Source organism: Bufo bufo, chromosome 1 (assembly GCF_905171765.1).
Source record: "Bufo bufo chromosome 1, aBufBuf1.1, whole genome shotgun sequence".
NCBI lineage: Eukaryota > Metazoa > Chordata > Amphibia > Anura > Bufonidae > Bufo > Bufo bufo.
Window position 1 is genome coordinate 288,944,437 of NC_053389.1, and position 25,505 is coordinate 288,969,941.

A 25,505-nucleotide genomic window follows, 5' to 3' on the forward strand; every position below is an offset into this window, starting at 1 on the left:
TTGCCATGTTGGCTTCTTATGGATGGTAAAATTTTGGGGCCTCTACGATCTCCCTCGTCAGGGGTTAATGTTAATGTTATTGTTATTTATGGATGTATTTATTTTATTAATAAAACGGCTGCTGTGGCTGATTTAATCCAAGCAAAGTGTGTTGCGTCTTATTGGGAAGGTATTGGGGGAGGAGAAAATGTGAGGTTTATGGGGAGGCTCTGAGTAATTAACCAATAACCTATTCAAGTGATACCAAAAATCAAGTGCAAACGCAGGCGCAGTGATGCAGAGTGGCAAGTCTTGAATTTTAAGTGTAAGGGCAAGCGCAGTAAGGGATATGCATCAACTGTTAAAATAAGTGCAAGCATGTTCGGATTGTTCTGAGTTTCTGCGCAGTCGCATCAAGGTGGAGCGATTTGTTAATCACGTGACTGCCTTTTTAAAGGTCCTCAAACAGCGTTACATTAAATTCTGTCCGTTACCCCTGATGAAGCCAGATTAGCTGGCGAAACATGTTGGGGGACAGTGTCATGTTTTAGGTTCTGAGATCTTTGTCCGTGTCAGCTTCCAGTAAGATTGCTATAGCAAGTCTTCAACACATTTAGTGTCTGCATGTGGAATCTTCCATGGCGAAATAGTACGATACTACATGTGTCTGTGAATACAGCAATCTAGTGTGTGAATGAATGGGATGTGCACCTCAGGCTCACATGCTAGCTAGGACATTACTGCTGAAGTACTGACAGGACATCAGAAAGTTTTAACTTAGCAGTGCTCACATTTATTTCACTCAGGAATCTTAGTAGACTTAATAAAAGTTAAGTTTTATTATCTGGGATAAGAGAGGTCATTAGCCTTAACAGCCTTCCCAGATAGGGTCTTGGTATTGTTTAGTACTCTCCCTAATGAGAACACATGCACTCATGGCCCAAGCCAAGCCTGCATGTGTACGGGGGCTTGAGGGTGAATAGTGCTCGGATGACAGCTACTGAAGGTGTTTGGCCACCTTTACACATAGTGCTATGTAACACCAAGAACAGGTATTACAGCTTCCTCTTGCCTCTGCTCTGCTACATTTGGAAAAAATCAGATATGAAACATCTGACACCAGTATTTGTCCGAAATGAAATACATTCAAAATTGAAATGTTTATCAGCTTGCTACACACATTTTTTACATTTCCAATTAAAATGATTTTGATAATGCAATCCTATAGGTAACTATTGTAATATACGGGACAGTGACAAGCCTACATGAAGACCTGAAGGGCAGTGCCCGATATATCCAGGGCTGTGTTGTGTGTTGAGTAGGAATATTTTGTATACACGAGGTATTATAGCATGCGCTGCTTGTTGTTAGTAGTACTGTTACACCAGTGTGCTCTTATCTACAACAACGCCACTTTCACGCTGGGACTCCATCCAGCATGAAGAATGTTGGAGGGCTGATTACCTACCACAGGATTTGTACAGATGTCTATGTCCACCCTTACCTTTCCTCTTGGCTCACGATATACTGAAATGAGTTGCACAAAATGACCCACTTGTAGGACGTTGCATGTAAGGCCTCATGCGCACAAACTGTTTTCCGGTCCGCAAAACACTGATACCGGCCGTGGACATGCTGGCCTTGGATATTTCTTCTATAAAAATGTCCTATGCTTGTCCATAAAAAGGACAAGTATAGGACATGTTCTGTTGTTTTTTAACGGGACTACAAAATGAGTGGGTCCACATCCAGTGTTGGACTGGGATGCCTAGGGCCCACCAGTTCATTCTAAGGGCCCACTGTACGACTACATGCAAATGCTACCTGCTCAGACAGCAGCAAGATGGTCAAGGTGATTGATTATACTAGTCCCTGAATGATTTTGAGAAGGCTAGTCCCTGGGGAAAGAGGGTACTTTGTGGCCTACCTCTGTTCCTACAAGTCATCTCAGCCAACTGATGTGTCAGTAATAAACTGGTTAGTCTCTTAACCACTTCCAGACCGGGCCATTTACCCCCTTCCTGACCAGGCCTAATGTTGCTAATCTGACATGTGTCACTTTATGTGGTAATAGCTTTGGAACACTTTTATTTATCCAAGTCATTCTGAGATTGTTTTCTCAGACACATTGTACTTCATGATAGTTATAAATTTGGGTCAATATATTTCACCTTTATTTATGAAAAAATCCCAAATTTACCAAAAAGTTTGAAAAATTTCAATTTCTCTGCTTTTAAAACAGAAAGTGATACCTCATAAAATATTTATTACTTAACATTCCCCACATGTCTACTTTATTTGGCATCATTTTGTAAATGTCATTTTTTTTTTTTTTTTAGGAAGTTAGAAGGCTTAGAATTTTAGAAGTAATTCTTAAAATCTTTAAGAAAATTTCCAAAACCCACTTTTAAGGACCAGTTCAGGTCTTAAGTTACATAGTGGAAACCCCCCATAAATGACCCCATTGTAGAAACTGCACTCCTCAAGTTACTCAAAACTGATTTTACAAACTTTGTTAACCCTTTAGGTGTTCCACAAGAATTAGAGGAAAATGGAGATGAAATTTCAAAATTTCACTTTTTTGGCAGATTTTTCATTTTAATCCATTTTTTTCTTTAACACATCGAGGCTTAAAGAGGACCTTTCATCGGTCCAAACATTGTGAACTAAGTATCATGACATATACAGCGGCGCGCAGGGATCTCACTGCACTTACTATTTTCCCTGGGCGCCGCTTCGTTCTCCCGTTATGTCCTCCAGTATGTTCGGGGACTTGGTTATAGTAGGCAGAGACTTAGGGGACTTGGTTATAGTAGGCGGAGTCTGCCCTTGTTCTGCTGGGCGTCTCCTTCTCCTAGGCTGTAGCGCTGGCCAATCGCAGCGCAGAGCTCACAGCCTGGGAGGTTTTTTCTCCCAGGCTGTGAGCTCTGCGATGCGATTGGCCAGCACTACAGCCTAGGGGAAGGAGATGCCCAGCAGAACAAGGGCACTCTCCTCCTACTATAACCAAGTCCCCGAACATACCGGAGGACATAACGGGAGAACGGAGCGGCGCCCAGGGATAATAGTAAGTGCAGTGAGATCCCTGGGCGCCGCTGTATATGTCATGATACTTAGTTCACAATGTTTGGACCGATGAAAGGTCCTTAACAGCCAAACAAAACTCAATATTTATTACCCTGATTCTGTGGTTTACAGAAACACCCCACATGTGGTCGTAAACTGATGTAAATGCACACGACAGGGCGCAGAAGAAAAGGAGCGCCATATGGTTTTTGAAAGGCAGATTTTCCTAAACTGGTTTTTAGATGCCATGTCCCGTTTGAAGCGCTCCTGATGCACCCTTACAGTAGAAACTCCCAAAAAGTGACCCTATTTTGGAAACTAGGGGATAAGGTGCCAGTTTTATTGGTACTATTTTGGGGTACATATGATTTTTAATTGCTCTATATTACGTTTTTTGTGAGGCAAGGTTTTGGCACTGTTTTTATTTTTTACAACATTCATCTGGCAGGGTAGACCATGTGCTATTTTATAGAGCAGGTTGTTACGGACGCAATGATATCAAATATGTCTACTCTGTTTGTTTGAGTTTTACATAATAAAGCATTTTTGAAAAAAAATTATGTTTTTGTGTCTCCATTTTCTGAACGCCATTTTTTATTTTTTTTCCGCCGATCGTCTTATGCAGGTCTCGTGTTTTGCAGGAAGAGTTGACGTTTTTATTGGTACAATTTTTGGGTACATATCATTTTTTGATCATTCATTATTACACTTTATGTTTATGGGCTAAGGTGACCAAAAAAAATTGTTGTTTTAGCACAGTTTTTATTCATTTATTTTTACAGCGTTCACCTTAGGGGTTAGGTCATGTGACATTTTTATAGAGCAGATCTTTATGGACGTGGCAATACCTAATATGTATACTTTTTCTTATTTATTTACATTTTACACAATAATAGCATTTTTGAAACAAAAAAAAATGATGTTTTAGTGTCTCCATAGTCCGAGAGCCATAGCTTTTTTATTTTTTGACCGATTGTTTTAGTTAGGATCTCATTTTTTGCGGGATGAGGTGACAGTTTGATTGGTACTATTTTGGGGGGCATATGCCTTTTTGATCGCTTGGTGTTGCACTTTATGTGATGTTAGGTGGCAAAAAAATTGTTTTTATTTTTTACGGTGTTCATCTGAGGGATTTTGTCATATGATATTTTTATAGAGCAGGTTGTTACAGATGTGGCAATACCTAATATGTCTACTTTTTTTTATTTCACTTTAACACAATAGCATTTTTGAAACAAAAAAACATGTTTTAATGTCTCCATGTTCTGAAAGCTATAGTTTTTTTTTATATTTGAGTGATTTTCTTATGTAGGGGCTCATTTTTTGCGGTTTTATTAGTACCATTTTATGGGACATATGCCTTTTTGATCACTGGGTGTTGCACATTTTGTGATGTAAGGTGACAAAAATGTCTTTTTTTGACACAGTTTCTATTTATTATTTTATGGTGTTTATCGAGTGGATTATGTGATATATTTATAGAACCGGTCGTTATGGATGCGGCAATACTAAATATGTCTATTTTCTTTTTTTCTATTTTTAACATTTTTTAAATTACTTAATTGGGGATTTTATTTTAATTTTTTCTAAAACACTTTTTTTTTTATATTTTTTTATTTTACACTTTGTGTCCCCCATAAGGTCATACAAGACCTCTGGGGGACATTTAACTTTACTTTTTTTTTTCACAATTGATTTCTCCTGTAACTGGGACTGACATAGTAGCCCCAGTTACAGGGGAAATACACCCCCTAGAGAGGCTGTACAGCAGAATACAGCGCTGTACAGCCTCAGTGCAGGGCTGATTGAGGTCTCTGGAAGATCCAACAGCTCCTGCACTCTCCCGGCCCCGGCGGTCACATGACCACCGGGCCGGGACAGGAAGCGCTGTATAGCGTGTATACAGCGATCTAGAAGGCAGGGACAGTTCCCAGGTGTCCCTGCCTTCTAGATCGCTGGATCACTGACATCGGGCCCCCCACTCGACAGCTGCACAATTAGCGTGCAGCTGCCATCTCTGAATGTACGTTCAGAAACGTCCATTCAGAAATAAACAACCGCCCATAGGACGCTTATAGTCTATGGGCGGTCATGAAGTGGTTAAATAAACTACCCAGTTTTTTATATTGACGCTTACGCTGGTTGAGATGCTGTAGGCTGCCTCTCTGTATGTAGTAGTACAGTCAGTCTGTTGTGCCATATGCCATCCATGCTAGGGGCCCACTGGGGAATTCCCCTGTGAGCCTGTCAGATCCTGTCCACATCCAATTTGCAAAAAATGCAGATCAGATGCAGACCAAAAATTATAGTCGTGTTCATGAAGCCTTACTCAACAGTTTTTATTTTTCAAACCTGGTTCTCTTGCTTTACGTATTTCAGGATATCCCAAGCCAAGAGGGAAGGTAATGAAGGACACATCATGGAAAGAGAAATTGTGCAGAAGAACAAATAGGTATATTTACTAATACCACCAAGATTTCTAAAAGAGGTTATACCAAAAATAAAAAAAATTATCTGGAGTAATGCACACAATTATCTTAAAGAAGCATTTCAACAAAAATGTTTATGCATGATGTAAACTGCAGTGAAGGTAATCTTCTTACCAGTGACTGTATTTGTGAGTTATCCCCTCCCTTCTGATCCTCAGCTGTGTCATGTGACCAGCACTCTTATATTCCAAATAACACAGCATCTTATCTATAGACACATTCGTTTTTTTATGTATTCCTATGGGAGCCTCAATATCAGTCTCATAGGAATGAATGGAGAAATAACTCACTTCCTGTCCTGTGTAGAGGCATAGTGTTGGTCACATGACACAGCTGAGTATCAGAAGGGAGGTTATAACTCACAAATACAGTCACTGGTAAGTCTACTTTCACACTGGCGTTTTGGCTTTCCGTTTGTGAGATCCATTCGGGGCTCTCACAAGCGGTCCAAAACGGATCAGTTTCCATTCTAATGCATTCTGAATGGAAAAGGATCCCCTCAGAATGCATCAGTTCAGTCTCCATTCGGCTTTGGAGGCCGTCTGATGAAACTGAGCCAAACGGATCCGTCCTGGCACACAATGTAAGTCAATGGGGATGGATCCGTGTTCACTGACAGAATCTGGCACAATAGAAAACTGATCCGTCTTCCATTGACTTTCAATGGTGTTCAAGACGGATCCGTCTTGGCAATGTTAAAGATAATACAAACGGATCCGTTCTGAACGAATGCAGACGGTTGTATTATCTGAACAGATCCGTTCATGACAGATCTGCACAAAATTGTTAGGAGAGCTGCCCTTGGCTGGCGCTGCGCTGCTCTCTCCTGTGGGCACAGATGCTGCATTTCTCACTAATCTGCTGCCTCCATGCTTCTGCCTAGTACTCCAGCCTCTGTCCCCTTATGGCATACACACACACTTACCTCCGGCCTCTTCAAAGGGCCAGTGTGCGCACTTCCAAATGCTTCCCGAGCTAATGGCTAGGAGTCTAGGTATTTTAGGCTCCCTCTCCATACAGAGGGTGTCTGAGGTTTCTGGTGAAGAAAGGTGTTGAAGTCACCTGCGATTCTTCTGCATTTTGCTTGCATTTATCCTGCGTTTGTTCCCGTTTGTGCTATAGCCCTGTACCGGCCCTACCTGTGTGCTCCTACACTTAAAGTTTTATTTTTGTTTGTGGTTAAGTTAACCCTATCCGTCTACCCTGTTTATGTCCTTGTCTCCTGTGTCCTCACTACCACCCAGCCTGCCAGTTTGTTCTGTACTTTATTCATCTACACTACCAGTATGCAGTCCGGATCTAGTAACCAGCATTTAATCCTTAGTGACTGTTCAGACTGCTCCTGCAGCTTTCCTGCAGTTTTGGTGCATTTTCTATATCCTGAGCTCCTGATGCCTGCACTAGAGTCCCTGACCCTGGTGCGTCAGCTGCCATCTACTGGGGCTATCCCAGGAGGGAGCAGTCTGGTTGTTTCCCTGGAGTGAAGGCCAGATCCTTATACCTGGGGAGCACCAGAATAATGTCCTTACAGTCAGCGGTACGCCAAACTTATTAGTTGGCACAGTGGGTCCACACTTGCTGGTCTGTAACAACAGTAAAGCCGTGGCCAGCATGTAGCAGTGGACTGAACTATATAACACCATAATGGACATATCATGTATATAAAGAAATAAGAACTCACCTTGACTGGAGCGGTCAGTGGTACAGTTGTATTCAAGATGGTAGACACTGTCATTTCTCCAGGGATAATTAAAGGGTCAGGTAGGATAGTAAGAGTTTTTATTTTACCAGGTAGAGTCTCCGCATCACAATTGGCCCATGAGAAACCATTAATCTGTAAAGATATCACATTACTGTGAAATAATCTAACAGTAAATATCATACTTATGGTATACCCTCTAAGAACGTTGCACCCTGTATCCTTTGATCTGAAGCAATGAAAATCTGCATACTTGGACTCTTCAAAGCACGAGAAGATATGACCATTTTAAGAATATGTCTACCTTTGCAACCATTTTTTTAAGTAAACAATAAAGCAAATTGCAAATAATCTGCTAAAAGTCTAGCGTTTGTGTCTACAGCCCCTAGTCATACATATGCATCACTATGGTAACAGACTACAAACAAACCTTGTGTAGTCTGATCTTGCAGTCAAACTCTCTTGCATCCATTCCCTACTAATTGCACACCCACCAAATGTACGTGAGCAAGAAATGAAGAGATGGAAGAAAGCATGACTTCAAGATCAGACTACACGTGGCTTGTTTGTAGTCTGTAACCATGGAAACACATATCTGCAAAAATAATTCTTGATTTTTTAACATACAGTATAAATATTGTTTGCATTAAAGGGAACCTGTCACGTTGTACATGTATTCCAATCTGCTAGCAGCTTAGTATACAGTAGAAGGAGAGGAGCAGTTTGATGTATAGTTTTGTGGGAAAAGGTTCCGTATAAATTGTATGCAAATTAGCAAAATAACTGTGCCTCTAGTGCTATTTTTTTAGAAGGCAGCTAGGCTATAAGTCAATATCCAAGCTGTTATACAGGCCCATCTGGAGACAGATATTTCAGGGTGATTGCCCTTCATCAGTGCAGAGCAGAGAACAGGTTTGGCTGAGTGACAGGCCTCTGTTGGGGATCTGAAAATCCTATTTTCTCATTATGGAGAGCGTCGTCTAGGTGTAAGGCTGGGTTCACACGGGCGTTGCGGGTGACGTGCGGGAACAGATGTGGGTGCGTTGCAGGAAAATGCACGATTTTTCCCTGCGAGTGCAAAGCGTTTTAATCGGCATGTTTGGTACCCAGGCCCGAACCCGGACTTCTTTACAGAAGTTCGGGTTTGGGTTTGGTGTTGTGTAGATTTTATTATTTTTCCCTTATAACATGGTTAAAATAATAGCATTCTTAATACAGAATGCTTAGTAAAATAGTGATGGAGGGGTAAAAAAATAAAAATAAATTAAACTCACCTTAATCCACTTGTTCGCGCAACCTGGCTTCTCTTGTTTTTTCTTCTTTGAGGAAAAGGACCTTTGGTGACGTCACTTCGCTCATCACATGGTCTATCACATGATGGATCATGTGATGAGCGCAGTGACGTCACCACAGGTCCTTTTCCTCAAAGAAAAAGAAAGAAGAGAAGCCGGGCAGCGCAAACAAGTGGATTAAGGCAAGTTAAATTTTTATTTTTTTTCTTACCCCTCCATCACTATTTTAGTAAGCATTCTGTATTAAGAATGCTATTATTTTCGGGTCCCCATCCCGATCGTCTCCTAGCAACCATGCGTGAAAATCGCGCCGCATCCGCACTTGCTTGCGATTTTCATGCATGAAAAACGCACAATATAGAGCATGCTGCGATTTTCATGCAACGCCCAAGTGATGCATGAAAATCACCGCTCATGTGCACAGCCCCATAGAAATGAATGGGTCCGGATTCAGTGCGGGTGCAATGCATTCTCGCAATCTCGCCCGTGTGAAAGAGGCCTAAGAAGTCTTCTCTGGGAAAAAGGTATGCAAATGATCTCTCTTTCCAAAAGAAAAAAGAACACTGTATCTCTGTTTTTAATCTCAATATCTCTGGGTTTAGGAGTCCACGGGGCAGTCATACTCAATGATTGACCGCCAACTCACAATTGGCATGGACTGAGATGATCAAACTACAATTTATACTGAATCTTTTCCCACAAAGCTATATACAGTCCTGATCAAAAGTTTAAGACCACTTGAAAAATGGCAAAAAATCATATTTAGCATGGCTGGATCTTAACAAGTTTCCAAGTAGAGCTTCAACATGCAACAAGAAGAAATGGGAGTGAGACAAAACATTTTTTTAACATTCAATTTAATAAAAACAACGAATAAACTGAAACAGGCTGTTTTTCAGCTGATCAAAAGTTTAGGACCACACCTCCAAACAAAACCTAAACCCCCCCAAAACAGAAATCCAACTTCTAAACATGAACTCCGTAATGAGTAGCTCCGCCGTTATTGTTTATCACTTCAAAAATTCGTTTCAGCATGCTTGATGCAAGCGTTTCCATGAGGTGAGTGGGAACATTTCTCCAAGTGGTGAAGACGGCCGCACGAAGGCCATCTACTGTCTGGAACTGTTGTCCATTTTTGTAAACTTCCCTTGCCATCCATCCCCAAAGGTTCTCAATTGGATTTAGATCAGGGGAACACACAGGATGGGCCAAAAGAGTGATGTTATTCTCCTGGAAGAAGTCCCTTGTCCTGCGGGCATTGTGTCCTGTTGAAAAACCCAGTCGTTACCACACAGACGAGGGCCCTCAGTCATGAGGAATGCTCTCTGCAACATTTGGACATAGCCAGCGGCCGTTTGACGCCCCTGCACTTCCTGAAGCTCCATTGCTCCACTGAAGGAAAAAGCACCCCAGAACATTATGGCGCCCCCTCCACTGTGGCACGTCAAAAACATCTCAGGTGGGATCTGCTTGTCATGCCAGTAACGTTGGAAACCATCAGGACCATCAAGGTTAAATTTTTTCTCATCAGAGAATAAATCTTTCTTCCACCTTTGAATGTCCCATGTTTGGTGCTCTCTTGCAAAGTCCAAACGAGCAGTTCTGTGGCGTTCAAGCAGACGAGGTCTTTGAAGACGTTTTTTATTTTTGAAGCCCTTGAGTCTCGGATGCCATCTGATGGTTATGGGGCTGCAGTCAGCACCAGTAAGGGCCTTAATTTGGGTCGAGGATCGTCCAGTGTCTTGACGGACAGCCAATTGGATCCTCCGGCTCAGTGCTGATTACATTTTTTTGGGTCTTCCACTTGACTTTTTTGTTCCATAACCCTCAGGATCATTTAAGAAATTCCAAATGACTGTCTTACTGCATCCCACCTCAGCAGCGATGGCGCGATGTGAGAGACCCTGCTTATGCAGTTCAACAACCCGACCATGTTCAAAAAGGGAGAGTTTTTTTGCCTTTGCCATCACAACGTGTGACTACCTGACAGAAAATGACAATGATTCCACATCTTTGCACAGATTTGGCCTTTTAAAGGCATGTGGTCCTAAAATTTGGATCAGCTAAAAAACAGCCTGTTTCAGTTTAATCGTTATTTTCAATTAATTGAATGCTGAAAAAATGTTTTGTCTCACTCTCATTTCTTCTTGTTGCATGTTGAAGCTCTACTTGGAACCTTGTTAAGATCCAACAATGTAAAATATGATTTTTTGCCATTTTTCAAGTGGTCTCAAACTTTTGATCAGGACTGTATCTGCTCAGCTCCTCCTATCCTACACCATGCTGTAGGGCTGTACGTACAACGTGACAGGTTCCCCTTAAAGAAGAGACCTGCAAACAGTGGCTTCCCAGTGGTTGCACAAAAGTTGGAGACCAATGAGTGAACAAGTTCTGTGGTTATATTTTTTTTATAGAGTTTAGGGTCCATTCACACGTCCGCATAATGGGTCCGCATCCGTTCCGCAATTTTGCGAAACGGGTGTGGACCCATTCATTTTCAACGGGTCCGCAAAAGATGCGGACAGCACACCGTGTGCTGTCCGCATCCGCACTTCCGTTCCGCGGCCCCGCAAAAAAATAGAACATGTCCTATTCTTGTCCGCAGCCACGGACAAGAAAAGGCATTTCTATTATAGTGACGGCCATGTGCGGTATGCAAAATGCAGAACTCACATGGCCGGTGTCTGTGTTTTGTGGATCCACAATTTGCGGACCGCAAAACAGTTGCGGACGTGTGAATGGACCCTTTATTAAAAAGAATGTATATAGCGTACTCGTCCTGTAAGTCATGGAGACTGTGGCCACTGGGACAGCAGTCCTTGCTTACAAGTAAGACGACTATGACAAATGCATACCATGTGTTTCGGTAAACAATTGACAAAATAGAAAATCCCTTTAAAAACAATACCTTCTATAAAAATTATTTTACTGTAAAATTTACAACGTAATATTTTGATCATGTAACGAGTGCTAGAACTTACTGATGTGATCCTCCATTGTCGTCGGTTGACTAATATTCCTGAAGCTGTCACCAGTGGCACTACAGCAACACATGCGAAGAGAAAACACATATATGTGTGTGCCATTGTGGATGAATGCTGCACCCACTCCAAGGGTCTGCAGTGGTTAACCTATAGATGCTTCTTGCTCCGCACAGCAAATACAGTCCTGACATGCACCAGCAGAAAGAGGAAGTGCCCTGAAGCAGCCATTCACATGACACTACAGCTCAATAGGCGGCCTTGTTATGTATTGTGTGACCAGCTGCATTATGGGTGTGACAAATAAGCTACAGTCGGAGGTGCGATGCTGCCCTCTGCTGTTAGCAAATGCATAATACTCCTTTTGCTAATTTATTTGGCCATGATACACTTCTACATTGCATTCCCACAAAAAAATGAAAGTTTCCTCTTACTATTTTTGACCTTTAAAGATACACTGATATTTTCAAAACTTTTTTTATTTTCCTATTGACATGTATAAGGGATTCTGTTTAGGGATCGACCGATATTGATTTTTTAGAGCCGATACCGATAACCTGTGACTAGGGATCGACCGATATAGATTTTTTAGGGCCGATACCGATAATTTGTGAACTTTCAGGCCGATAGCCGATAATTTATACCGATATTCTGGGAATTTTCATTTTTGAGAAAAAAAAAAAATTCCTACACAAATGTGCTGAAAATTAATGTTTATTGTTAATGTGTATTTTTTTGTTTATTGTTAATGTGTATTTTTTTTTTATAAATCTTTTTCATTTATACTTAATATTTTAGTGTTTTTTTTTAACTAACTTTTAACCCCCTTAGGGACTAGAACCTTTGTCCTATTCACCCTGATAGATCTCTATCAGGGTGAATAGGATCTCACACTGTCCCTGCTGCTCTGTGCATAGTGCACACAGCAGCATGGAGCTGAACATGGCAGCCAGGGCTTCAATAGCGTCCTGGCTGCCATGGTAACCGATCGGAGCCCCAGGCTTACACAGCTGGGGCTCCGATCCGAGGAGCAGGGGAGAGGGGATCCTGTGGCCACTGCCACCAATGATTAATACTGGGGGGGGTGGGGGGGCGCACTGCGCCACCAATGATTAATACTGGGGGACTTGGGGGGGCGCACTGCGCCACCAATGAAGATAAGTCTCTCATTCATTCATATACAGGAGGCGGGAGCTGGCTGCAGAATCACATAGCCGGCTCCCGACCTCTATCAGCGGTAGCTGCGATCCGCGGCACCTGAGGAGTTAACTACCGCGGACCGCAGCTATTGCTCATAGAGGTCGGGAGCCGGCTATGTGATTCTGCAGCCAGCTCCCGCCTCCTGTATATGAATGAATGAGAGGCTTATCTTCATTGGTGGCGCAGCGGCCACAGCCCCTCCCCTCCTCTTATGTTCTATCCCCTCATTGGCGGCAGCGGCAGCAGCAGCACAGGGGGAGGAGACACTGCTTCCTTCTCCCCTGTGCTGCGGAGGGAACACAGAGAGCGCTGGGAGCAGCACGATCTGTGTTCCCCATACGTTATCGGTATATCGGCAAAATAGATGCCGATAACGTTCAAAATCCTCAATATCGGCCGATAATATCGGCCAAACCGATAATCGGTCGATCCCTACCTGTGACCTTTCAGGCCGATAGCCGATTAATTTATACCGATATTTTATATCTTATAATATATTATATTAGGCTACTTTCACACTGGCGTTTCTGGGTCCGCTCTCACAAGCAGCCCAAAACGGATCAGTTCAACCCCAATGCATTCTGAATGGATAAGGATCCATTCAGAATGCAGCAGTTTGGCTGCGTATGGTCTCCATTCCGCTTTTGAGGCGGACACCAAAACGCAGCTTGCAGCGTTTTGGTGTCCGCCTGACGATGCGGAGCCAAACGGATCCGTCCTGACTTACAATGTAAGTCAATGGGGACGGATCCATTTTTCACTGACACAATATGGTGCAATTGAAAACGGATCCGTCCCCCATTCACTTTCAATGTAAGTCAGGACGGATCTGTTTTGACTTCGACTTTTTTTAAAAAGAATAATGCAAACGGATCCGTTCTGAACGGATACAAACGTTTGCATTATCGGTGCGGATCCGTCTGTGCAGATACAAGACGGATCCGCACCGAACGCAGGTGTGAAAGTAGCCTTAGTTGGTAGTCACTGAGGTGGTGGAAATTTGCATTTACCACTAGTATATTATAAATATAAATTATAAATTAATAAAGCCCTTAGTTGGTAGTAAATTTATCATTTACATTTATAATATACTAGTGCCAAATGCCAATTTCCACACCATCCCCCCTTCTCACTGACTTTATTAACCCCTATCAGACCTTTATTAACCCCTATCAGACCTCAGATCAGATCTTTATTAACCCCTATAAGACCTTTATTAACCCCTATCAGACCTCAGATGAATAAAATAAAAAAACTCCTCACCTCTCCTGCGCCGCTGCTCCTCTTCATCTCCGGGTCCGGCGTCTTGCTCCCCTGTGTTCTCCAGCCCGCTCTGCACTGTCGCCTGACAGCGTGCAGCGTCAGGTCATAGTGTGCGGACTACGTCCTGGCGCTGTACGGGGTCAGGACAGTGCAGCGCAGGCCCCATCAGCGAAGACCAGTAAGAGTGAGTATCGGAAGTGCTTTCTGCGCTTTTTCCCCGCTCCCGGCACCCGATGCTAACTAGTGCGCGCTTCCATAATAGAAGCGTTCACTAGTATTCGCTTTATACGCATTATCGGTATATCGGCATCGGTATCGGCCGATATCGATAATGTACATAAATCCTGAATTTTCAGCCGATAATAACGGTACTTCCGCTAATCGGTCGATCCCTAATTGTGTTTTTGTGGGACCAATAATATTTTTTAATGGAACCATTTTTTGGTTCAAATAAATTATTCACCAACCTTTATTCCTTTTTTCTGAGGGGAGTATGGTGAATAGAGAAAAAATAGAAATTATTTCATTTTTAACTTATTTTTTTAGTACAGGGAACTACCATTTTCTGATCTTTGTTAAATTCGTATCTTCCTAGCAACCTGTCATCACCCCACATTCACAGGGAGCAGATACAGGGAGCAGTTGACAGAGAGAGTACTCTTCCTCTGTCTAACCACCCTCATCTGCTATTGATCATGGCCATACCTCCTGCAGCGACCAGGCCGTAGGAGCAGTATGTGTGAGTTACGGTGGGCCGATGGGGGGTAGTAGCAGTTTTACTCACGTTTAGCAGAGCACCCTGGGCCGGCGTGCAGTGTAGGGAAGGTCAGCACCAGTTCCTTCGGGGCACACTCTGGTGTACAGAGGCTCCCGCCAGATGGTAGTTGAGGTGCCCTTGGTGGAATGGATTTTTAGATGCCGTGGAGGCAGGATCCCTGGTGTTCATGACGGCAGCACGGTGTTTGTGACGCCAGCACCGTAAATGTGCAATTGGAGCATGGCGAAGAATGAGGAGAGAGCCAATGAGTTGCTGGACCAAACTAGAACTTTACTAAATATGTTGCCTTGAGGTAGATATCCTGTATAAGTGCTTTTCAGTACCATCAGTTGGCAAAGCTGCAAATCCCACAACAGGCTTAAGCAGGGCTGAATTGGTTGAGGAGTTGGTCAGACTGGAGTAGACAAATGCTTCAACTAACTACGTCTATCTTTCAATAAACCTTGCTTCAGGAATCTGGAACCTTATCACAACTTGGCAACCAACAGGGCGGTCTTCCTAGCGGCAGTCTTCTGCACCATTATTTGAACAGGTTGCTTTTGCATAGAAGAATCCAGTCACCTTGGCTTTGGTCTCCCACTTATCTTGCCCTTCTGGAAAGTGCCCAGGGGGCACACGTCAGCAACTACATGCTCTCCTCTCCTCCAATAACCTCTAATTTGACTTCCTCCTCCAATAACCTCTAATTTGACTTCCTGTGACTGACCTGTTCCTTATATATGATGTGATAGCACCACCTAGTGGCGTGTGTATGGAATGCAGTTACCAGCCTGTTGTAAGAAATTTGCAGCTATTACAGAGACAGTTGACATTATAATGATATGACATATACAAAGGTTTTTAAGTGCCCACTTTTAGCACGGAGTGGGATACTGCACTCCCAACTTTTGAAAAGCCCAGAGGGATAATAGCAGCAGCATGCATGGCAAGTAGTTTTGCCCCTTTACTGCCAGTACGCAGCAGTTATAGAAACATAGATACATAGAATGTGTCTGCAGATAAGAACCATTTGGCCCATCTAGTCTGCCCAATATACTGAATACTATGAATAGCCCCTGGCCCTATCTTATATGAAGGATAGCCTTATGCCTATCCCTTGCATGCTTAAACTTCTCCACTGTATTTGCAGCTACCACTTCTGCAGGAAGGCTATTCCATGCATCCACTACTCTCTCAGTAAAGTAATACTTCCTGATATTACTTTTAAACCTTTGCCCCTCTAATTTAAAACTATGTCCTTTTGTAGCAGTTTTTCTTCTTTTAAATATTCTCTCCTCTTTTACCTTGTTGATTCCCTTTATGTATTTAAAAGTTTCTATCATATCCCCTCTGTCTCGTCTTTCTTCCAAGCTATACATGTTAAGGTCCTTTAATCTTTCCTGGTAAGTTTTATCCTGCAATCCATGTACCAGTTTAGTAGCTCTTCTCTGAACTGTCTCCAAAGTATCAATATCCTTCTGGAGTTATGGTCTCCAGTACTGCGCACAATACTCCAAATGCCCGTTTTGTTTCCCAACACAGTAGTTTTGCCCTCTTTGTGCCCCCACACAATAGTATGCCCCCTTTCTGCACCCACAGTAGTTTTTATGCCCACAAAGTACCTCCATGCAGTATTATGCTCCCATAGTTCGTGTGTAGCAGCTGGAAGTCTTAGAGTGGTGGATAGAAGACATGTCCCACAGTCGGTGGTTCTCCATAATTCATTTGCAGCACTCTCAGAATGTAAGGACAACATGGATATGGACTCAAGCACAGAGGGTGAGAAACCATCGACTCCTATGTCTAATGTATGCAACAAAAAAGATAAAGTGAAGTCTCAAAGGAAGCAGCTGTTGCTGGGTGATTCAATCATAAGAAGTGTGGAGCTTAAAGAAAATGGTTTTGTGAGATGTCTCCCTGGGGCTACTGCTAGAAGAGATAGAAGACGTATTATTAATATTGTTAAGCAAGCAAAGCAGGAAGGGGACGTGGATGTTCTTGTCCATCTAGGGACAAATGACCTGGCTTGCAATGAAGTATCAGAGGTGAAAAAATATTTTATCACACTTGGTAATGACGTACAGGATTTTGCATCCACCATTTCATTTTCTGAAGTTCTGCCTGTGCATAATGTTCAGAATGATAGGCAGAGGCGCATAAAGGAGTTCAACATATGGCTTGGTAAATGGTGTCAAGAGCAAGGATTTGGCTTTGTTTCTCATGATAGCTCTACTTGGAATAGAAAGGAACTGTACAAAAAAGATGGTTTGCATCTTTCTCTCAAAGGAACAAATGTACTTAGTGAACAACTCCAAGAATTTGCGAAAGAGTATTTAAACTAGGAAGGGAGGGCAAAAGAGTGAAAATAAAAGAGTCCAATTGCCCCCCGAAACAATGCCAGAACAGGCCAGAAGCACTGAGGTTAAGAAATGATAAGCTCAGAGTCCTGTCTACAAATGCTCGCAGTTTAGGTAAAAAAATCAATGAACTTGGGTCAATAATGGCATCTGAGAATGTAGATTTAGTGGCTGTTACGGAGACATGGTTTAATGAAAGAAATGACTGGGACATAACCATACCAGGGTACTCTTTATACAGAAGAGACAGAGAAGGCAAGAAAGGAGGAGGAGTGGCCCTGTATGTGAAAGATAGCATTAAATCTAACCTAATACAAGTTGGTGAGGCCAACATAGAGTCAGTTTGGGTTACGCTGCAGTTTGCTAACCATGCAGTAACTCGTGTAGGTGTGATATATAGACCACCTGGTCAAGTTAAAGAACTAGATGATCTACTAGTTGAAGAAATAGCTAAAATGACAATGAAAGGAGAAGTTATCATTATGGGAGATTTCAATCTTCCAGATATAAACTGGAAAACCAAAATAGCAAGTTCTACCAGGAGTACAGATATTCTAAATTCCCTACTGGGGTTATCTCTACAACAAGTGGTTGAGGAGCCAACCCGGAGGGAGGCCATTTTGGATTTGGTATTCACAAACGGGGATTCGGTATATGATGTCATTGTAGGCGAAACCTTGGGATCTAGTGATCACCAGTCAGTGTGGTTTAATATAAGAACTGTGAAAGAGTCCCACCACACAAAAACAAAAGTTTTAGATTTTAGAAAAACAGACTTTTCAAAAATGAAATTAGTCATAAATGAGTCCTTATCAGACTGGAACGGATTACATGGAGTCCAGGAGAAATGGGACTACTTAAAAGGTGCATTATTGAAGGCAACAGAAAATTGCATTAGACTTGTCAGTAAAAGCAAAAAAAGGAGGAGACCAATGTGGTACTCAGCAGAAGTGGCCCAAATCATTAAAAATAAAAAGCTAGCATTTTGTAATTATAAAAAAACCCAGAGCAATGAAGATAAGGAAATCTACAAGATTAGGCAGAGAGAGGCCAAGCAAGTTATAAGAACTTCTAAAGCGCAGGCAGAAGAAAAACTAGCTCAGTCTATGAAAAAAGGGGATAAGACATTCTTCAGATATATAAATGAAAAAAGGAAATTAAAACAAGGAATAACTAAATTAAAAACAAAGGACGGAAGGTATGTAGAAGAGAATAAAGGGCTAGCCGACTGCCTTAATGAATACTTCTGTTCAGTTTTTACAAAAGAAAAAGGAGAAGGACCTCCACTAGAAAGAATGACTATTAAATCGTTTGATGCATGTATCTTTACAGAGGAAGATGTTCTAAGTTTGCTGTCTAAGGTGAAGACAGATAAGTCACAGGGGCCTGATGAGGTACACCCAAAATTATTAAAAGAGCTTAGTGGTGAGCTGGCAAAACCGTTAACAGATTTATTTAACCAATCATTAGTAACAGGAGTCGTCCCGGAAGATTGGAAATTGGCAAATGTCGTGCCCATTCACAAGAAAGGTAGTAGGGAGGAATCGAGCAACTATAGACCAGTGAGTCTGACATCAATAGTAGGCAAATTAATGGAAACCCTATTAAAGGATAGGATTGTGGAACATCTAAAATCCCATGGATTGCAAGATGAAAAACAACATGGGTTTACTTCAGGGAGATCATGTCAAACAAATCTTATAGATTTTTTTGACTGGGTGAATAAAATAATAGACGGTGGAGGTGCAGTAGACATCGCATATCTAGATTTTAGTAAGGCTTTTGACACTGTCCCACATAGAAGACTTATCAATAAACTGCAGTCATTGAGCATGGACTCCCATATTGTTGAGTGGATTAGGCAGTGGCTGAGTGACAGACAACAGAGGGTTGTAGTCAATGGAGAACATTCAAAACAAGGTAATGTTACCAGTGGGGTTCCACAGGGATCTGTACTGGGACCGATTTTGTTTAATATCTTCATAAGTGATATTGCAAAAGGCCTCGCTGGTAAGGTTTGTCTTTTTGCTGATGACACAAAGATATGTAACAGGGTTGATGTTCCTGGAGGGAAACGCCAAATGGAAAAGGATTTAGGAAAACTAGAAGAATGGTCAGAACTCTGGAAACTGAAATTTAATGTGGATAAGTGCAAGATAATGCACCTGGGGCGTAAAAACCCAAGGGCAGAATATAGAATATTTGACACAGTCCTGACCTCAGTATCTGAGGAAAGGGATTTAGGAGTAATTATTTCAGAAGACTTAAAGGTGGGAAGACAATGTAATAGAGCAGCACGAAATGCCAGCAGAATGCTTGGATGTATAGGGAGAGGTATAAGCAGTAGAAAGAGTGAAGTGCTTATGCCGCTGTACAGAACACTGGTGAGACCTCACTTGGAGTATTGTGCGCAGTACTAGAGGCCATATCTCCAGAAGGATATAGATACTCTAGAGAGAGTTCAGAGAAGAGCTACTAAACTAGTACATGGATTGCAGGATAAAACTTACCAGGAAAGGTTAAAGGACCTTAATATGTATAGCTTGGAAGAAAGAAGAGACAGAGGGGATATGATAGAAACTTTTAAATACATAAAGGGAATCAACTCGGTAAAGGAAGAGAGCATATTTAAAAGAAGAAAAACTACCACAAGAGGACACAGTTTTAAATTAGAGGGGCAAAGGTTTAACAGTAATATAAGGAAGTATTACTTTACTGAGAGAGTAGTGGATGCATGGAATAGCCTTCCTGCAGAAGTGGTAGCTGCAAATACAGTGAAGGGGTTTAAGCATGCATGGGATAGGCATAAGGCCATCCTTCATATAAGATAGGGCCGGGGGCTATCCATAGTATTCAGTATATTGGGCAGACTAGATGGGCCGAATGGTTCTTATCTGCCGACACATTCTATGTTTCTATGTTTCTATGTAATTATTCCCTCTTACTGCCTCCACACAGTAGTTATGCCCCCATAGTGCCCCCACACAGTAGTTGTGCCACCACACAGTTATGCCACCGTACAGTAATGCTGCCTCCCCACAATAATGTTGCCCCCTTAGTGCCCCCTTACAGCTGTGTTGTCACCTTAGTGACCCCCTTGCAGTAGTACTGCCTCTGTACTGTTAATAAATAAAAAGAAAACAGTAATACTCACCTATCCTTGTTCTCCCAATGAACAGTGCATATCATGTGCTCCAGAAGCAGGTGCGATGCAGTGACATCATCTTGCTTGCTGAACTGGGCAGAAGATGACATGGGCCGATTCCCATGCATCACGCTGCACAACTCCTAGAGACAGTAGAAACAGTTGAAATCTGGACATATTCATCCATACCTCCATCATGGTTGGGAGGTATGATCATGGCATCTAAATGGTTAAACTACCAGGACTGGAATTCTCTCATTTCAGCCATTGGAGCTAGATGCTTACTGTATACTACAGCTGATACTCGCCACTGATGGCACAAGCCCAATTCCTGTGACTATGCCATACATATGAATAATTTCCCAAAAGTAGAAGTTGTTGAGTGATCCCCAAGTGGTTAAACAGGCGAGAACACAGGTATTAGCTTTTTCTTTTGGTACATGTGGGTGACCCTTAAAGGGGTTTTCCAAGATTTTAATACTGATGACCTATCCTCAGGATAAGTCATCACTGTGTGATCAGTGGGTGTCTGACACCCGGGAACCCCGCCGATCATTGGTTTGAGAAGGCAGCGGCGCTCCTGTGAGCCCCGCTGCCTTCACTCTGCTTTTCCTAGGCCAAGTGAATGGGGCTGAGCTGCAATACCAAGCACAGCCGTTATACAATGTACGTCGCTGTGCCTTCTCAAACAGCTGATTGGCGGGAGTCCTGGGTGTCGGACCCCCACCAATCAGATACTGATGACCTATCCAAAGGATAGGTCATCAGTATACAAATCTCAGAAAACCCTTTTAAAAGTTTTCTCTTTTACTATTGATATCTGTCTCATGTCTCTCTCTCCCTCAAAAAATTCTACTCAAATATTCTTCTGAAGAAACTCCATCAAATCAGAATTTTTGTCAAAAATTCAGGTCGGATTTAGATTCTAACAAATACATTCTTTCATTTCTAATATGGAGGTTGTTGTTCAATCTGGACATACCAACAGGCTCAACATTTACTTTAATGCCCCTGTTAGCTATGGTGATATTTTTTTGAGTTCATTTTCATGCATAATGGGTAGTTGTTCCAACACATGGCCTTTAACCCATCAGCAAAAACCAGGATCTCAGCAATCACATACTTCATAACTGCAGCCAGGTAGACTAGAGCATCCGCACTGAAGCAACAGCCATATTCCATTTCCTCAGAAATCAGTGTCGATGGCAAAGTTAAAACTTCATTCCAGCTCTAGATGTTCTGCTGCTCCTTACTATGGTTGTGCTCTTCACTCTGTGACTTTCTCTTCATGGCATGTTCAAAAGGAACAAGTGGCTACTACATAAGACAATAACCAAGGATGACCAGAGCAGCTGCAGTGTCCCACTACTATGGTTAAAAATGTGCTTTATGTAATGTATGTATTTAATGTATTTTTGGTGCACAGGGAGCCTTAGTATCACTAGGTGGGGCTGTGCATCTCTCCCCATAGGGAGCAGTTAAGTCAGAGAGACAGTATCTAGACAGTGATGAGAGCAGATGCAGCTGAACACAGCCCTGGATCACAATACCAGCCAGAGAGGAGCAATGAGAAAAGAACAACAGATATAATTGAAAGGCATTCCAGTGTGGAAAGAAGGTGCATGTAGAAGCTCTGTGGAGATAAACTGCCTGAAAGGGTTTACAAGCTCTACAGCAAACTTGTTAAGGAGATTTAAGTCTTACAGTGCATTACATTAGAGAACAGCCTGGCCAGCTGTAAGAAGAACACTATATCCTGCTGAGAACATTGTAGAAATTACAACTGTTATTATGGTGACCTGTACAAGAGGTGCAGAATTGACTCTGATGTAGGAGTCCACTCCGTGGTTACCTCGTGTGAAGTGTTGCACACCCATTTCTGTTTGTGCTTAAGTCAGCTGGAGAAGTGCTGTGTGAGGAAAATTGCTTTGCAGAGACATCTTGGCCTATTAACTACTTCTGCAGCTGTGTGACCTGTGAGATCTATAAAATTGCAACTTGGGTAAGAACTACCAGTCCATGCCTGCTGGGAACTGTATCTGATGTCCTTGAACTTGAATCTTCAGTAAAGAACTGCTCTACTGCAAAAGTGCCTCTTCATTGCCTCCACCTGCTTTGCCACACACAATTCATCACCATCAAGGGCACCCTGAATCAACACCAGGTAGAAGAACCCCAAGACCAAGGTGTGAATGTAATTAACAGTAATACAAGCAGCTGACTTGTCAAAGAAGAAGCAAGTAATCGCTGAAAGCCAACATTACAGCATTCTCCTGATCTCGCGAGACTTCAAGCGTGAACTTCAGTGAATACAGTGAGATCACTTGAGACGCTGAGCGGAAGTGGCAGCGAACACAAGCGTGTACTCCGACGACTACGCGAGATGCCGAGCTGAAGTGATAGCAAATACACCGTGATCAAGCGGGGTGAGTGCACTGATTATCGAGTGGGACGCCACCGAAATCCGTGAGATCTAACAGAGCAACCAATAGTGAGTACAAAACTCACAGGTGTCCTTTACTGCTGCAATTGACACGGCTGTCACCAGCAAGCACCAATAGCAGAAATCAAGGAGTTTTAAAACAGAACTGATATTGCACTGTTGAATCGTGCCATTATTGGTACTATTATGTCACGGATGGTGTTGCAGAAAGCTGGAACTTATAAATAAACATCCGACTGGCTTGATCACAAACTAAGGAGCATATGGGTGAGCCCTATAAAACCCCTAGAGCTCTCCCTGACTGCTATGCCCATGCAAAGATCTTTATGGTAGACGATTGCATGCCCACGTACCTTATACTGTGTGACACCTGAAAACCCTATAATAGTGAGGGGACACGACCACCGGCTCCCTGCACTTAATACAGACGGAGTCAGGGTCACCTAGAATCAAGCCAGCAAGGAAACACAAATAAAGGAAAAGGACTTATCTGAGGAATCAGCAGTAGTAGCCTCCAGCAGTGAACAACTCATCCAGGAAGAAGTATAAACCGCAAAGTGAGGCAGTATGGGAGGGAATATAAAGGGAGACAATTAGTGTAAATAGGTGACAGCGGGGAGAAGAAAAGGAGATGACAAAGTGAAACCAAAACAAAGAACCTCATGCAAGAGGTAGAGAAGAACGTCTAACAGACCTTCTCACAGAACTGGCGGTGACATATTAACTATTGCTGCTACTATTAACTACTGCTTCTACTATTAACTACTGCTGCTATTACCACCACTAACTATCATTATAAATTGCTACTAACTGCAATAAGTAATACACTAAGCACTAATAGATTGACGCCATTGATCTAAGGATTTTCTATTTGACTGCCCAAAAACCTTCAAAAGCTACCATTATCATTGGTGCCACCCACTATTGTCACTAACATTGACTGTCATCATTTGATATCATCGGTTCTGAAGTGATATAGCCACTGTTGTTACTACTGTTACCAATCATTACCACTAACAACTGTTACTAAATTGTTATAATTGTTCAATAAGTGATATACAAAACACTGTTGGAATGACGCCATTGATTTAAGGATCTATTACTCGCCTGAGCGAAAGCCTACAAAAACATTGTTGTCACTAATATTGATTGTTACTGTGTAATATTGAATGTTACTGAGTGATATCAATGGGTTTTTAAGTGATATGCTAATCAAACTCCATCACGCTTGATTTAATTGAGAAAACGACTGGTAATTGTATGGTATTTGTACATTATTTTAGTCATAACTTTTAGGGTTTAGGTTTTAAGATATATATTTTAGACTATTCTAAATAAAAGATATACATGTTTACACTAATTGCTCTATATATAACCAGATGGGGAGTGCCTGCTTATTTGAAATACACTTACTTTATTTTTTGTGATTGGGTGAATCACTTTCTAAGCAAGAGCACCTTTCCCTGTCACATAGAGGGTGAGCCACTATATTCTTTAAATTTCCCAAATAAAAAGATGTGCCATTTGCATCACTGCACATCCTAGTGGAACGTCACAGTAAAAGTAACAACTACAATCACCATTCTTATCTACCATCACTCCTCTTCTCTGCTCGGCATCTGCTGCTACTTATATCTAGTGCTGCTCTCTCATGGGTGGAGATCCAAGTCCACTTCGTGACCTTATTAAAACCTCATGGGTGGTTCAATTTGGCAGGGCTGCTTTCTGATTGGTGGAGGTGTCACATTCAGAAAGAATGGTACGTCATTGTACATCTGAATGGTCGGCAGTGCTGTCATACAATGATGGAGTCTGAAAACGACTTAATAACTTGTGAGAGTGTGACGTGCAGAGGTCATGGTGCAGGGAGGGGGAGTAGCTGACCTCATAACCTATTTGTAATGGTGGATCTTGTGTTACCTACATCCAGCTTCATAATAGATCATAATTCTCAACAGCACCACTGTCACTGCTGGCCCACATGACTTGGTCCTTACATAAAGCACAGAGACAGACATATTTAAGTAGTAACAGATTTATTGGTGGTGATTGAAGATTGATTTTGAGACAGATGGAATTATATAGAGTCGGTACATAAATAGAGGCTGAATATTGACTAGAGCGTCACTCTATAGGGGGCAGCAGTAACAGATCCTGGGAAGACTAGTGAAGTCCTAATGCATCTGTTCATTCTGACCATTGATACCCGGCTTTATTTCTGTGCTGCTGATGTGGACATTTGCTCCAAGGTTGCACTTTCGACCAAACCATTTTCACAATCAGCCTTCCATTAGGAACAGTTATGATCGCATCTTTGTTAGGTGCACAGAGCCTCTAGTGCTCAGGGGGCTATTCTTTTCCAGGACAGGGAATGAAACATGCAGGACAGTAGTATTTCAGGCTGCAACCAAGAAGGAAAAAGTGGAGCTGTCACAAGTTCAATGTATCCGGGCTCTCGTAATACCCATTATGTTTTCAAATATTGGAGACGTGTGAGTAGCATGGCCATACAGATGTAGTAGAGCTGAATTTGTCATTTGCAACATTGGGGCTGCATTATTTTTGTGCATTACAACAGGTCTCACTTTATTCATGACAAAGTCAGCTCTGCTGCATCTGTCTTTACAGACTAGTCCTTAAATACATGTATTTGTACAGTGTGAATGAGGCTGCTAGTGGGGCTGTCGGTGGTATCAGATATAGGGAAATCATTTTGGATATGAAATATCTTCTTTGTCGCAGGCAGCTGCAGGGTCTTCTCTTTACCACCACCAGGAGGAGGTAGTTGACAGAGAAAAGGTTAATTTAGCGCATCCAATCTCCTTATCTTGGTG

The 25,505-nt window shown here is 42.2% G+C and overlaps 1 protein-coding gene across 1 annotated transcript in view; it reads right to left on the reverse strand.

Annotated features, from left to right (window-relative positions):
* Positions 1-11,768, reverse strand: part of GM2A (GM2 ganglioside activator) — a 32,402-nt gene extending 20,634 nt beyond the window's left edge. The window contains exons 1-2 of the mRNA XM_040440340.1: positions 11,507-11,768; positions 7,216-7,368 (exon numbers count right to left, since the gene is read on the reverse strand). Coding sequence (XP_040296274.1) covers positions 7,216-7,368; positions 11,507-11,611 — 258 coding nt within the window. The 5' untranslated portion in view covers positions 11,612-11,768. The remainder of the gene's footprint in view (positions 1-7,215; positions 7,369-11,506) is intronic.
* Positions 11,769-25,505: the final 13,737 nt, after the last annotated feature.